This window comes from Danio rerio, chromosome 3, assembly GCF_049306965.1.
Source record: "Danio rerio strain Tuebingen ecotype United States chromosome 3, GRCz12tu, whole genome shotgun sequence".
Classification (NCBI taxonomy): domain Eukaryota; kingdom Metazoa; phylum Chordata; class Actinopteri; order Cypriniformes; family Danionidae; genus Danio; species Danio rerio.
In genome coordinates this window covers 23739171-23755535 of record NC_133178.1, presented here as the reverse complement: position 1 = coordinate 23755535, position 16365 = coordinate 23739171, and the positions used below count along the sequence as shown (strand labels likewise).

General features: G+C 39.1%; 1 protein-coding gene across 32 annotated transcripts in view; it reads left to right on the top strand.

The window, feature by feature from the left end:
* The window catches only part of ep300b (E1A binding protein p300 b), a 58988-nt gene extending 43825 nt beyond the window's left edge, over positions 1-15163 (top strand). For 17 of the 32 annotated variants that reach the window (XM_073944442.1, XM_073944429.1, XM_073944435.1 and 14 more), the window contains 11 exons: positions 2320-2430; positions 4199-4255; positions 4370-4447; positions 5789-5856; positions 6179-6329; positions 9442-9588; positions 9735-10014; positions 10137-10304; positions 10474-10635; positions 10725-11006; positions 11101-15163. In XM_073944442.1, coding sequence (XP_073800543.1) covers positions 2320-2430; positions 4199-4255; positions 4370-4447; positions 5789-5856; positions 6179-6329; positions 9442-9588; positions 9735-10014; positions 10137-10304; positions 10474-10635; positions 10725-11006; positions 11101-13995 — 4399 coding nt within the window. In that variant the 3' untranslated portion in view covers positions 13996-15163. Of the gene's footprint in view, positions 1-2319; positions 2431-4198; positions 4256-4369; positions 4448-5788; positions 5857-6178; positions 6330-9441; positions 9589-9734; positions 10015-10136; positions 10305-10473; positions 10636-10724; positions 11007-11100 lie in introns of those variants that run through there. The other 15 variants (XM_073944449.1, XM_073944445.1, XM_073944447.1 and 12 more) reach the window with 2 other exon arrangements.
* The last annotated feature ends 1202 nt before the right edge of the window (positions 15164-16365 follow it).

Sequence of the window (16365 nt, the reverse complement as noted above, 5' to 3'; positions counted from 1 at the left end):
CGAGACCCTCTTTAAAATGGCTTGAAAGGATGATGGGTCTCTGTTGTTCACTCAGTTCATTATTGTCTCTCGCTCCTCTGGACGTCTCTGTTGTTTTCAGAGCTCAGAGGATGCGAGGGAGAGCATCTGTGCTTTGCCTCAGCTTCCTACTCACTCTTTTGGTTTAGTTTCATTAGTGATGCACCGATCTTGAGTTTTCATGTCTGATTCCGATTGCCATTTTTGTTTTTCACTAGCAATTATTTTACTCGGTTAAAAAAATAATGTAAAGGATTTGGTTGTAAAAATTCAATGTCAAGTAAAACGCACTGGTAAATTTGAAATTGCCACATGAAACAAAACAAATACAGTAGACATCTTTAATAAAATGTAAAATTTTCATAAAATGCTACATGAAACATTTGTTAAAAAACAAAACAGTAGACAGGATAAATATACATGCAAATTCACTGTCTGGCTTAGGTCACTCATAAATGAGAATTGGGTTATTAATTACTTGCCCTCATGCTGTTCCAAACCCCGAGACCTCCATTTGTCTTCAGAGCACAAATTATAAAAATCGGAGAGCTTCCTCATCCTCCCTAGTAAGGTTGCAAACTCATTCAAGTCCAGAGAAATATCAGAAATAATACTCAAAACAGACAATATACCTGTAGTGGTTCAATCATAGAGAGACATGCATAATCACTCTTGTAAAAGGCGCACAATATACTGACACTGAAGAGAAAAAAACTTGAATTGATGTTATTTTTGTTTTGTGTCCACAAAAGTATTTGTTTTGCTTCAAAACATTACAATTGAACCACTGAAAACACGCAGACTGTTATACACCGGGTTCTTATTGCAGTTTATCATCATGGAATAAAGAGTCACTAAATAACAGGACAAAAATTATATTCTGTGGACTAGGGTTGCATGGTTTACCAGTACTATGGTAGTATCATGATACCATGGCTCCAAAATACTGGCAGTGCCACTGTAGTTTGTAAACGTCGTTAACAATCCATCTACAATAGATAATGTTGCATGTGGAAAAGTCACTAAAACGCTCACGCTTTTGCAACAATAGACCATTTTATTTTAATAGTCGGTGGAGCCCTTTAAGGTTGCAAAACTGTAGAATTTGCGCATTTTGTGCTAGACTATTGCACGTTTTCTAATGCTTCAGTTCAGATGCACATCTGAATCAGATAATTCCGTTCCTGTCAATATGATTTAGTAGCTACAACAACCACAACAATCTCTTAAAAAGAACGACTCACAAAAATTTTGAATTGCTTTGGATTGTTACCTGAGAAGACTGAAAGAAAAAAAAACAACAGATGAAAAACCAGCTGTAAAATCAGCTGCACTGAAGATTAATATGAAATCCATATGAAATTACCATCAGAACTTTTCTAAAGACAGTAAAGATATTCCAGTTCCAGTTTTTGTAGCTTTACGATCGGTCTGATGGTGAATTTCTTTTTCTAATGCACCTATAATCCACACATAAGATCAAATCAACTGATTCACAGATATATGGAATGAAGCCCATGTTGTAGATTAAGAATAGAGGTTTACTTTTTAGATAGATTGGTTTAGAAAGCTTATCAAAAATACAGCTTTTCTTTATTTTTCTTAATAACATAAGAGTACAAGTGATCGCCTAAACGTGATCAATAATGAGAAATGTCATTTTATTTAGTGTTGAAACATCATCAAATTTAGGAAGTATGAAAAGTAAGTCATGCAGAAAGTCTTGTTTTTTCATGTTTATTCGGCTATACTCATGTCCAGTTCAGTGTGTCTCAGTTTGCACACTTTATCCAATAAAATAAATGTTTTGTATGCGACAAACAGCATAAAAACACTTGGAACAAAAATGGTCAGTTTCCAAATTGTGTCCGGTGGATCGGTGCATCTCTAGTTTTCTTCTTCTTCTTCTTCTCCTCCTCCTCCTTCATCCGCCTCACCCCTCCACCTGTCCAACACGTAGCTCTTTGTCCCTCATAACGGTTTTGTTCCTCACACTTTGTTAAAATATTCATTCTGCCCTCCTCCTCCCCCCTCTTCCCTCTCTCTCCCTCCTTGTTTTTAACGCTTGTGATGTCTGCATTGGCCTGCTTTGATGTGACCAATCATCCGCTCCGAAATTTACACGCAACCAATCAATCAATGTGCCCACACAAAATCCCCGCTTCATGATTGGCTGCTCCCCGGCGACGACCCTGCCTTCTGCTGTGTGTGCCTTCTGTCCGCTGGCCTGCCCTGCCCTGATTGGTGGCTGCTTCCACGTGCCCTCACTGTGATTGGCTGTGCTCTTGGCGAACGGTCTAGTTCACCCAAATATGGGCTTCTTGCTGACAGGTACCACTTCTGTGAGAAGTGTTTCAACGAAATCCAGGGGGAGAATGTGTCCCTGGGGGACGACCCAACCCAGCCACAAACGTGAGTCATACTGTATACATTATCTTTCTTCTTCTTCTTTTATTCAGAGCAGCATCAGACTTGGTGTAATAAAAGCTACATTCCCACTACTACTACTACTAAGGCTACTCAAAATAATATTAATAGTAATATATTATCTGATGATGATAATTGTGGCTCTATTATTATTGTTATTATTATAATTAAACTTAAGAAATTAAATGTTATTAAGTTGAAGGCGCATTATAAAAGTGTAACAATTGTATTTTTATGTTTCACTTGTATACAGTTGAAGTCAGATTTATTAGCCCCCCTTTAATTCTTCTTTCTTTTTAAAATATTTCTTAAATTATGTTTAACAGAGCAAGGAAATTTACGCCGTATGACTGATATTTTTTCGTCTGCAAAAAGTCTTATATGTTTTATTTCGACTAGAATTAAAGCAGTTTAAAAATAATAATAATAAGGACAAAATTATTAGCCCCTTTAAGCTACATTTTTTTCTGATAGTTTACAGAACAAAACATCGTTTTACAATAACTTGCCTACTTACCCTAATGTCAACCTGATTAATCTAGTTAAACCTTTAAATGTCACTTAAGCTGTATAGAAGTGTCTTGAAAAATATTTAGTAAAATATGATGTACTATCATCATGGGAAAGATAAAATAAATCAGTTATCAGAGATTAGTTATTAAAACTATTATCTTTAGAAATGTGTTGAAAAAGTATTCTCTCCATTAAACAGAAACCGGGCAAACATAAACAGGGGGCTAATAATTCAACTGTATATATATTCATATAATATAATTCGACTTCTACTATATATATATTTATGATAATCATCAGAACATTAAATGTGTTGTTTAATGGCATTTTGATTGTTTAAAAAGCTATTAAAATGACGGGTTTTAAATTAATACAACTACTAAAGTCAACTATAGCAACATTGATAATAAAAATTGTTAAGTGCAGCATTATATGAAAATATTACATTAATATAATAATAATAAAATAATTTTCTGAGTTTGACCTTTCCTGATTCTTATCCTCTCTCATTTCATCTTCATGTCCTGTCTAACTACTGTCTTATTACAATAAAGGCGAAAAACGGCTGAAAAAAATCTCAAGTACTCAAAATACAACATTATTATTATGTGAATATAATAAAGTACATTTTCTTCTATTATATTGTTTTACTATGATTATAATCAGAATATTTTTATCTGAAACATTATATTGTATTGTATAATCAATAATTATGTATTTTGTTTATAAAAAAGGAATAAATTGTAACTTAAAATATTATATTATGTATTAAATGTAATAAATTATAATTATTATTATAACTATGAAAACAAAAAAATATGTTTTTCTTACTGCAGAAATGGTATGTAACATTTATTGAAATGTAACTATGTAATTATGGAAATGTAACATTTATTATTAAGAAGTATACTAAAAATAAAAGATTACTATAAAACAACACAATTTCTTTTTCAAATGCATTACTATTGTTATCATTGAAAAGCGCTGTTATGTGTTTTATTATTAAAAAAATTCATTTGACATATTTTAGCAAAATGATATTGGGTTAGTAAATATAATTTTATTTTGTTGCCTTTAATAATGAAAAGTGTCTAATCCTTTTAAATCATAACAATAAACAACAATAAAGATTGAAAGAAAAGTGCTCAAGTCTTCAGCATGTGCATGTTTGATTATGTTCTACTTGTTATTGGGATTCTCATGATCCACTTGACCGGGTGGCCCATTCTCCTCTCCTCAGGTCCATCAATAAAGACCAGTTTCAACGTAAGAAGAACGACACCCTCGACCCTGAGCTGTAGGTTTAATTTTTACACACATTTGCACGCTCTGAATGTGTCCTATCATAAAACTAACTATGGATTTGTTGTCATAATCTGACTTTTGTTTTCTGCTATTTTTTGTCCCTCAGACTGCTGGAATGTGGCGACTGTGGTCGAAAAATGCATCAGATTTGCGTTCTGCACAATGAGACAATATGGCCGTCAGGGTGAGCTCACTATTTTGACCTTTTAAAACAACAATAACAACAACAACGACAAAAATGAAGTTAGCATAATTGTGAGTCTATTATTGTAGTTATTATTGTTATTATTATTATTATTATTAAAACTTTAGAAATGAAACGTTACTAAGTTGCATAATAACAGTATAACAATTATATTTTTACTTTTAATATAATAATCATCATCATCATCAGAACATTAAATATATTTGGTTTAACAGTATTTTGATGATTTAAAAAGCTATTAAAATAAAGTTTTAAAAGAATACTAATAATTTTAGCTATAGCAACATTGATAATAAAAACTAAGTGCAGTGTTTTGTGGAAATATTTTATTTAAATTACAATAATAAAATATGGCGACTGCAGTCGTAAAATGCATCAGATTTGTGTTCTTCACAATGACACGTCAGGGTGAGCTCACTATTTTGACCTTTCTAAACAACAACTGCAATAAAATCGAAGTGTTCAGTGCATCTGAGGCTTTACTTGAGGACTTTTTAATCTTTGTTTTATGTGAGGCTTGCAGGGGTTTTCTTGGTAAATGCATTATTAACAAGGTTTAAAATCATGTTTTTTTCCCGTTCTAGTAGAATTTGTCCTGATTATTGATCTTCAAAATGGGCTCCAATGTAATGTTACCTTGCATTAAAAACATATCAGAGATATTTTCATGATGATGTCTTAAAATAATATAAGTAAGGATCATTGCACAGCCCCAACATTGTTATAAATTGCAGTTTTAATTTTTTGTATTTTGCAACTATTATTTAAATCACTAGGTTTTACCCATATTCAGTTTACTTATTTAAGTATAATCAAATTGATCTCTGTCTGCACTCCTAAAGTCATATAAAAGAATATGTATGCTGTTGCATATGATAAAATTTTGAGTGGGAGAGATCAGCTTTTACCTGTCAGTGGGTGCAAATGGCTCCTAAATAGCTCAAAAGAGAAATAGTGAGTTTCTTTTGTCCTCTTTTCAACAGCCTTTAAAATACTTTAACTCATTGAAACGGTGTATAACATTGTCATATTGAATAAAAATATAGTGAAAGTTATATTTTTATTTTTTGTTTTTCACTTGTAGTTGAGCATTTATTTGATGGGTAAAAGGTGTGTTGACTATTTTTAAGAGCTTTCTAACTATATTTGCCACCATAAAAATAAAAGATGTTGAACAATTTCTTTCTTTCTGCGAGTCTTTAGCTGTAGAGTCTTTCAGCTGTATGATGTACTGTATTATCGTCAGATCTTAATGTACACTCATAACTTATTGTGCTTTTTGTTTTTAAATGTCATTTTCTTTGTTTTTCATCTGATCAGGTTTATCTGTGACGGCTGTCTGAAAAAATCCAATTCCACAAGGAAGGAAAATAAATATGCAGCAAAGAGTAAGTGCATAAAAACTTTTAAAACCTTCTTCAGAGCATTTTTTTTGTGCAAAATCTTATTAAAAATAAGTTCTTACATTCTAACATTACCACTCTTCATTTTAGTTTTAAGGAATGCTCTGTATATGTTGGTTTGAGTTTTTAATACTAACACTATCTCATCTGTTGTCTTTCTAAATGTAATATATATTTGTATAAAAAAATTCTATGATCATATCACAAACTCTCTTATCTATTTTTAACTTATTTTTTCTCCCTTTTCCATGTAAATTGCTATAGCTGCATTATTTTCTTAATTGTGTTTTTTCTGTCCTTATCTCAGGGCTTCCTCAGACAAAGCTTGGCAACTTTCTGGAGACACGAGTGAACGATTACCTGAAGCGCCAGAATCATCCAGAATCTGGTGAAGTCACCATCCGGGTGGTGCACATCTCTGATAAAGTGGTGGAGGTCAAGCCTGGCATGAAGTCCAGGTGAGGGACACCAAAAAAAATCTAAAATTACACCACTGTTGCTCCTTTTAAAGGGATAATTCATCCAAAAACGCAAATTTTGTCATCATTTACTCACCATGTGCTTGTTTGTTTGAGTTTCTTATGTTATTAAGAAAATATTTTGAAGAAACCTGCTGCTATTGACACCCATACATCCATTTGTTTTTCCTACCATGATTGTCAATGATTAAAGGTTTCTGTTTTCTTTTTTCAAAATTAACTTTGTGTTCAACAGATGATAAGCAAAAAAAACTCATAAGAGTTTGGAATCACTCGAGAGACAACACATGCCTCATCCAAAGGTTTTGAGGCTTAAACATGCATCCTTGAACGTTGCTTTGAATAGAATATTATTATTAAAAGTACATTTTAAGACTTTACACATAAAATAAAATATTCACAAAGCTGTATCTTGTAGTGTTGTCACTACTAGAATTCGGACTAATCGGTACTTAAATGTTCATGGGAAATGAACGTTTTTACATTTTAAGCGCTGTGGAGTGCGTTTTTAAACAGCACTGATTTGCCATTGTGTTTAACAGATTTGCCATTGTGTTCAAGGCTGTGGCTGTGAAGGTCATTGGTTCACCAAACTCACTACTGTTTATTGAGTGTAAACACATACTTTAGAGCATTTCAAAGTCACATTGATCCGCTGGTTTGTCTATAAGCTGGCAAATGAGCGATCGGCTGGTGAATTACGGCTTCAGAACGCTCCAGTGTTCCTGTATCTGAGGTTACGTGAAGTAAACAGCGGTGAATTTGGTGAACTGATGACCCTCATAGTCAATCACAGTCATTTCTGTTGAGCATGTGAACACAAATGCAAATCAGTGATGTTTAAGAACATGCTCCACAGCGCTTAAATGTTCGCAGGAAATGAACGTTTTTAAACTTTCAGTGTCGATTAGTATCGAATTCCAGAATCGTTACCTTATTAACACCAGTTTGTAGGTGTTACATGAGAGCTGCTGTTTGAAGACAATGAAGCAACCATACTTAAAAAATCAAATTTGTGATCAGATAAATTGCCCTATTTATTTTTTATAAAAGAAACCTATAAAAAATATTGGAAGTGGTGAGATATCATTCTGCTTTATAAATTTTTGTTTGCCTCTAATACAAAAACCTAAGATTATCAACCACAGAGTTCAACCCTTTCACCTATAAGTTTTTAAATACTCTGGCTGAGCCCCCTGCTTGAGTTTTTTATGGTGACCGTTATTTAGAACGATTCTCTTTAAAGTTTCCATAGTGCCGCATCAAGATTGTCATGTGAAATACCGCAGCCCCAGTGATTCATGCATATCGTTTGACATATATTTGTTTGAACACATTCAATTCCATCTTAATGCATTTTTGACTACCTTTAGAAGTGGTCGAATGGTCAAACTTAAGGCTGGTTTATACTTCTGCATCGAGTGATCGGCGTGACCCTCGACGCATGACTTGCGCATTGTCGTGCATTTATACTTCTGTACCCTGTTTGTGTTGGTCGGCAATAACACTTGCGAAATGCTAGCTGGAAGTGGTGTTTTGGTGTTCCTCTGTGTCGAGTTTCTTCGCTGGTGTTTGTTTTTTTCTGAACGATATCGTAATGTACAAATATCAAAAACTCGGTCATTCTGAGGTGGGGACCAATGGACGTGCAACAACTTTAATCATAAGGTAAACACAAAACAATAGTTTCTACCTGGAGCTCCTTTACGGAATTCTACGCTTGTGAACAATCGGTTCAACAGGTTTTTGTGGCTCTCGGCCATGTCCACACTCGTCAGCTCTACCAAGCCGAGCAATCAAAGAGCTTATGCTACGAATCTTTTTGATGTGTAGTTACATTTTTTGAGAGGTGCGCGTCAACCATGACGAGGGCTATGTGACCACGCGAAGGCTGCGCCTAAGCATACGCATTTGCTTAAGGCAGAAGTATAAATCAGCCTTTAGCATTGTCTACTTGTGAACTGAAGAAATCACATCTTTATACCAGGGCTACTTTCCATACCATTTTTTATTCCCCTAACAAGCCATCTTCCCCCGTTCCATTCCCTCGGATGTAAATCATTGATTATATTACACAAGTGTCCCACTACTGGCTGAACATTTGAATGAGTTTAAATAGAATGCCCTAAACCAGGGGTGTTTAAACTCAGTCCTGGAGGGTCAGTGTTCTGCTGAGTTAAGCTCCAACATGCTTCAACACACCTGCCAGGACGTTTCTAGTATATCTAGTGAGAGCTTGATTAGCTGGTTCAGGTGTGATTGATTGTAGTTGGAACTAAACTCTCTAGGACACTGCACTCCAGGACTGAGTTTGGACCCCCCTGCCCTAAACTCTTGAACATTTGGGAACTACACTGTTGTGACATCAGTCATTGCTTTCTAGAACATATAGGTGCTAGAGTGGACAAATGAAGCCTGTCAAAATCAAAGAGTGGAGGATATATTCATGTAAGCTTGCCTCATTCGCTTGACAAAGTGGAACTCAATTTAAAATGGCAGTGGGTGTTCCCTCGAGGGAACAAGTGAAGGGAAGTTTATGAGCCCTGGTGTGAACAGGACCACTGAAACGAACCACAGCCTTACATATTATGTAATTGCTGCAGACCACTGATAGTTCAATTGTTTTTCAAACTATTCTTTGAATGGGTGGACTGGAGCTTTGACAATTATTAAATAATAAATAGATATGCACTGCCAGTAAAACAGTGTTTGTTTCAAAAAGAAATGCTGCATTGCGTAATTCCTCATAGCATGACCAACATGAATGTTTATCATTGCATAAATGCCCACACGTTTCCATACATTTTGTATTAATATTGATGTATGTGGGCAGATGAATTGTAAACATTTGTCTTGCTAGCTCTCACTATTGGGTCTCAGAAAAGACTTCTCATGGATCAGTCACACTGTGACTTTTTCTTTTTAAACCAATGTAAATATACTATGCATCTATCACCATTGTGAGATAACAGTTCTCAAGTTGCGTATTTTATGGATATTTTATGAATACTCGTGCTAGCTTAATTAAAATTTTTTAAGACAGCACAACTGAAATGAAATAATCTAAGAATTAACTGTGTTTCTTTTCCAGATTTGTTGATAGCGGCGAGATGTCAGAATCATTCCCATATAGGACAAAAGCTCTGTTTGCATTTGAGGAGATTGACGGAACAGATGTCTGCTTCTTTGGAATGCATGTTCAAGAATACGGCTCTGATTGCCCTCCACCTAATCAAAGGTTAAAAATAACAAAGACTCAGTCACACATCTTCAGGCACACACTGATTCTTCACTCACGTGCACATGTATGGCATTACAAAGTGGTATGAGAAACACAAGTAACTTGATGGTATCTCCTGTCTCTCTCTCTCTCTCCCCATGCAGACGTGTGTATATATCCTATCTAGACAGTGTGCACTTTTTCCAACCCCGTCATTTGAGAACAGGAGTCTACCATGAAATTCTCATAGGATACTTAGAGTACGTTAAGAAAATGGGGTTTGTCATGGGCCACATCTGGGCTTGTCCACCGAGTGAAGGTGATGACTACATCTTTCACTGCCATCCATCTGATCAGAAGATTCCCAAACCAAAACGCTTACAAGAGTGGTACAAGAAGATGCTTGACAAAGCAGTAACTGAGAGAATTGTACATGACTACAAGGTACAGCGACAGCTGACTATAATGAAAGTTTACACTAACGTCAGCATACTGCTCTATAGTACACATTGTTTTTGATGGCCATGTGTCTTTTATTAACTGCTGCATGTTTCTTCTCACCCCAGGACATTTTTAAGCAGGCAACTGAGGATCGTCTGACCAGTGCGAAGGAGCTCCCTTATTTTGAGGGTGACTTTTGGCCTAACGTATTGGAGGAGAGCATCAAAGAGCTGGAACAGGAGGAGGAAGAACGGAAGAGAGAGGAAAATAACACCTCTAGTGAAAGTATTGATGTGAGTGATTGACTCAAATTTGCAAGCGCTGTGTGGTATTGGGGAAAACATGCAAAATGAAAACATTAGTTATGCATAATATTTCTACGTAGTCTTTTAAAAGTGTGGGTGATTTGCTATTTATTCTTAAAACCAATGTATTATTTTAATACCTTTTTTAATGATCTAGGCGACCAATGGTGACAGCAAAAATGCCAAAAAGAAGAACAATAAAAAGACTAGCAAGAACAAGAGCAGCTTGAGTCGAGCCAATAAAAAGAAACCAGGCATGCCAAATGTCTCCAATGATCTATCCCAGAAACTTTATGCTACAATGGAGAAACACAAAGAGGTATGTAGCTCCCAAAAACATTAAAAGTTTTTTGTCATTCACACGTTTACACCCAACTAACAAATGTCAATGCTCTGCTTAATTTCAAGGTTTTCTTTGTTATCCGTTTCATCGCTGGCCCTGCTGCCAATTCTCTTCCACCCATTTCGGACCCTGACACGCTAATGGCCTGTGATCTGATGGACGGCCGAGATGCTTTCTTAACGCTAGCACGAGACAAGCACCTTGAATTCAGCTCATTGAGGAGGGCCAAATGGAGCTCCATGTGTATGTTAGTAGAATTGCACAATCAGACTCAGGACCGCTTCGTCTACACATGCAATGAATGCAAACACCATGTTGAGACGCGCTTCCATTGCACTGTTTGTGAGGTAAGATATAGCGGGATGTATTATACTTTGAGGTTTCTAAAAGTATTGCATTTTTGGGATAAAACACTACAACTTTTCTTCTCTTCTTTTGTAGGATTATGATCTTTGCATCACTTGCTACAACGTTAAGGGCCACGAGCACAAGATGGAGAAACTTGGACTGGGTCTTGATGATGAGAGCAACAACCAAGCTGCTGCCTCCACCCAGAACCCTGGTGACTCGCGTCGTCTCAGCATCCAGCGCTGCATCCAGTCTCTGGTGCATGCTTGCCAGTGCCGCAATGCTAATTGCTCGCTGCCATCTTGCCAGAAGATGAAGAGAGTAGTGCAACATACAAAAGGCTGCAAGCGCAAGACCAATGGTGGCTGTCCAATCTGCAAGCAGCTCATTGCACTATGCTGCTATCATGCTAAGCACTGCCAGGAAACTAAGTGTCCTGTGCCCTTCTGTCTCAACATCAAGCACAAGCTTCGTCAGCAGCAGTTGCAACATAGGCTTCAGCAAGCGCAAATGCTGCGTAGACGTATGGCCACTATGCAGCGAGTAGGGCAGCCACCACCATGTGGAGGTGGGCCTCCAGGAGGTCTTCCATCACCTGGCAACAATGGAGCAACAGGTCCTAGCACACCTACGTCAGTTGGTACGCAGCCGGCAACACCCCAGACGCCCACACAGCTGACACCCAATCTTATATCTTTGCCCCAGCCTGGTGCAGGAGGAGTCCCAGCTGGAGCTCCCCAGCAGTCTCCTCAGCATCCTGTCCACCACCAGTTTCAGCAGATGCCTGGAGCAGGAGGCATGATGAATTCACAGCAACAACAAATGGTTCCTCAGCAATCATTGGGACAAGTGCCACATCCACACAATCAATATGGCCCCCACCCCACAGGTCCCTCCCCAAATACCCAGTCCCAGGGTAAACCAGGCCTTGGTCCTGCAACTCCTCCGCAACTCCCCAGCAACCCAGGCACTGTACCTATGGCCCAGCAACAACAACCTACAGGTCCTCCGGCAGCCGCTGTGGAGATTGCCATGAAGATTCAGCAAGTGGCAGATGCACAGCGGAAAATGGCACAGGTTCAGTTGCTACAAAGACAAGCTGCCCAAGCAGGAATGATGCCACAGCACCATCAGCAGCCACAGGGACAGATTGGAGTGGCCCATCCTGGAATTGGTATGGTAGGGCCACAAGGCTTAGCCTCGCAGGCACAAACATCAGCGAACAGGGTGCAGATGGAGCAGCAACAAGGACCTCAGGGAATGATGGGAGCCGGGCCCATGCAGCAACAGCAGCCTCAACAGGTCGCTGTGCAAGGTCAGATGCCCCCACAAATGCATCCACAGCAGCCGAGAATGAATCCACCACTTCAGCCTCAACAGCAACAGTGGCCAGGGCAGGGCATGCCTACCCAGCAGAGACCTGCTATGATGTCTCAGCAGGGAATGGTTTCAATGCAGCCCCAACCGCAGCCGCAACAACCATCACAACAAACGCAACAGCAGCAAGCACCCCAAATGCCAAATCGAAATGCCTTGATGAGTATGGTACAGGCTGGTCTACAGAGTGGCGTAGCAAGTGGGGCTGCAGCTAGCAATTTGCCCCAGGGAGCCTTGCAGCAGCTTTTGCGGACTCTGCGATCTCCAAGCTCTCCTCAACAGCAACAGCAAGTTCTCAACATTCTCCGGTCTAGCCCACTTCTAATGGCAGCATTTATCAAGCAACGGGTTCACAAGTATAAAGGAGGTACAGGTGGCCCCTCTGGACCGCAGGGAGGGCCAGGACCTATGGGAGGCCAACCTGTGGGTGTCAATACTGGGGTTCCCCAACCTGGTATGCATCTTGGACAAGGTGTTAACATGCAGAGTCAACTTCTGAGTCAACAACAGAGCCAACAGCAGCAGCAAATGCAACAACGACCGCTCCTGCAACAACAGCAAGTTGCTGCCTTGCAGCAGCAGCAACAACAACAACAACAGCAGCAGCAACAACAACAGCAGCAGCAGCACCAACAACAACAACAGCAGCAGCAGCACCAACAACAACAGCAGCAGCAGCAAGGGATTCAAGGACAGGGGACCCCAAACATGGCCAATCCACACTTCCGAGAACTAGTCATGAGAAGGCAACAGCAATTACAGTTTCAGCAGCAACAGCAGCAACAACAGCAACAACAACAACAACAAATGAGCAATCATGCGGCATTCCAGCAGCAGCAAGGTTACATGAGTCAGCAGGGTAACATGCAAGTCCCGCCAGGAGGTCAGCCACTGCAAGGAGTACAACCTGGCCAACAGCAGAATTTTCCTGGAAATCCTGCACAGCAACAAGCTGCAGCTGCTTTGCAACAGAGGCTTGCGCAGCAGCAACATCAGCTACAGATGCAACAGCAGCAGAATGCTGCAACACAAGGTCCTGACATGGGACCTGGAGGAGGTCCACAGCCCACACAACTAGGTCCAGGTCTTCAGTCACCACAGGCATTATTGCAACAGGCTTTGCATCAGCGTCTATTTCCGCAGCAGCAGCATCTTAGTGGCACCTCTCCGGCACAGCAAAACAACCCAATGAGTCCACAGCAGCAACAGATATCTCAGTCGCCCCACTTGCAGGGCCAGCAGCTCCCATCCTCCCTCAGCAACCAGGTCTGTTCACCACAGCCATCTCCACGACCCCAGTCCCAGCCACCTCACTCAAGTCCGTCCCCACGCCTGCAACCTCAGCCCTCACCTCACCACATCTCGCCTCAAACCCAAACAGGTTCTCCGCATCCCAGCCATCTTCAGCAGCATCACTCAGGCATGGCTCCACCTCCTCCACCCCACCAACAGCCACAGCACAACTCTAAGGACCCAAGCGGATTTGGCGCAGATCAGAATGCCATGCTTTCTCAACTCAGTGGCATGGCGGGACTCCACGGACCAGGAGCGAATGATATGCTGCCTCCTAGTGGCCAGGACCTTGGCATTAACATGAATCTAACCCTTTAGATCATATAGTTATTAGGAAATTTACAAAACCTCGCCAGAGAGTGTTAGCATTTTTTACAAGGGTGAATTTAGTGTTTTTCAACATTAATGCTTTGAGAACGGGCCCTTCTATGAGAGAGATCTCTTATATTCAACACAAATAAGTATATGGGGGTGTTTTTTTTTTCCTTTTGCCAGATATGTACAAAGAGAGGATTGTTTCTCAGCCTCAGAGAACAAACCACAAGTAATATTTTCAATGTCAGGTCCAGGGGAGTACTTTTCCTTTTTCAAGAGATATTTTTTAAGATTTTAAAAGTGGTATAAAAATAAAGCGCAAATGACTAAGGACTTCTTTTATATATATCGTTTCACCATGTACCAGTCTCTGTTACATGTTTTACAGAGTCACATGGAACATTTCAGCTATTGTGATGCCTATATAGTTATTATAATTATCTGAACATCATGCATATCTTCCTTGTAAATTTTGAGTTTTGCATTTTATTTATTCTAGCTTTTTCATTTGTCGTCATGATGGATTTCGTTCATGTGCGTTCCCAGAGACTGCTACAGTTCACATAGAATATATTTTTGTTAATACCTATTAAAATGGGGAGCTACTCCTTTCCTTAAGCTGGAGATTTAGGTTGACTATAATATAAATTACAGTGTTGGGGGATCGGGTTTGGTGTGCGCTCCGCTGCCCATTGGATCTTATTTCATGCCATATTGGAAATTCCTTTGGACATCACTGCTTTTGCAACAGGACGAGTTGTTGGACGCACACACCGGCCCGCCCGCCTGCCCTCAGAATGTGTGTGCACTCCTTCTAAGACTTACTGGATAGTGGAGCTGTCTGTACAGGTTGGGTGAGAGAATGTTTTGTGTATATGTGTGTGCGTGTGTATTAGAAGTGGTGCTGGAGTTCTGCTCATGCCAATGCCATATTGAGCAGCGTTTCACTTATGAACTGTATGGCGCAGTGAAACAACAGAACATGAGAGGCGTGTGTGCCACTGATATTACCATTTTTGTCCTTCAGTACCACTCCTTATTTTCCTCCACCTCCAGAATTTCCTTTGCGCTGAACTTTGGGAGCTTAATTTGAATATTTTGTACTGTACAAAGGAAACACAAACTGTGGACTTAATACTTTTTTTTAATAAAACGAAGATAACAAATTTTATTTATTGCGCATTTATTATTTGGGATTCGTTTTCAAATGGTTCTTTCTCTGCATCTTTCTCTTTAATTGGCTTAATCGGGTATTTTTTGGCAGAATGGAAGTGCTCTTGGATTTGGTTTTGTTTGGTTAAACGTGCTAATAAGGGCTGTTAGGCTGGTCATAGTTGACTCAGCAGCCAGCTGTCTTTCCATGTTGACGTTCAGGCAGATAAGGAGAAACCTGTTGCTCCTGCAAATGATCTTGGAGATGGTGAAAGGAACTGTGAAATTGTGGTATTTCTGTTGAGTGCTGTAAGGTCAGCTGATATCACTGAATACACTGTGGGTTTATTATTTTTTTATTACCTATTGAGAAGGAGTTTAGTCCATTTACCTGGTCCATTGAACACAGGCATTATCACGTAAGTGAGATTCTCATCCTCTTTTTATATTGTGACATTGACCGTCTGAATGTACTTTAACCATTTAATGAAATATAACACAGTATGTAATTAATTATTACACTGGTCTGAGGAAAACAGCTTTAAATTTTATGGAAGCTGACTCAAAAAAAACAGCTCTCATGTGTCTCAATTGTGATTTTATAACTTTGGTCTGCGGGTTCTGCAATTTCATAATTGTGAATTCATTCATTCATTCATTTTCATCCACTTTTCCGGGGCCAGGTCGCGAGGGCAGCAGTTTTAGAAGACAACCCCAGACTTCCCTTTCTCCAGACATTTCCTCCAGGTGCTCCAGGGGGATCCCGAGGCATTCCCAGGTCAGCCGAGAGACATAGTCCCTCCAGTATGTACTGCGTCCTCCTTAATCATGAATTCATATCTCATTATTGTAACTTTATCAGAGTGACTGCCATGTGATCGCAGACAGTAGCATTGCAACCCAACTAAATAGAACCCATTACGTTATAATCAGTGACTGTTTGTGATGGATGTGATGCAACTCAGTTGACAAATATCAGAAAGTAAAATGATGCCCCCAAGATTTTTCTCACATCAATCTGTAAAAACAACTAAGCATATTGTACATGCCAGGCCAATAGAGGGTGCTGTTGCTTTGTTAAAAAAACTCTTTGACCACAAAACGTATATTTTTGCACATATTTATATTCAAATCGTATATTTGTGTGTATATTTATATTCAAAACATATATTTTTGCACATATTTATATTCAAGTCGTATATTTGTTTGTATATTTATATT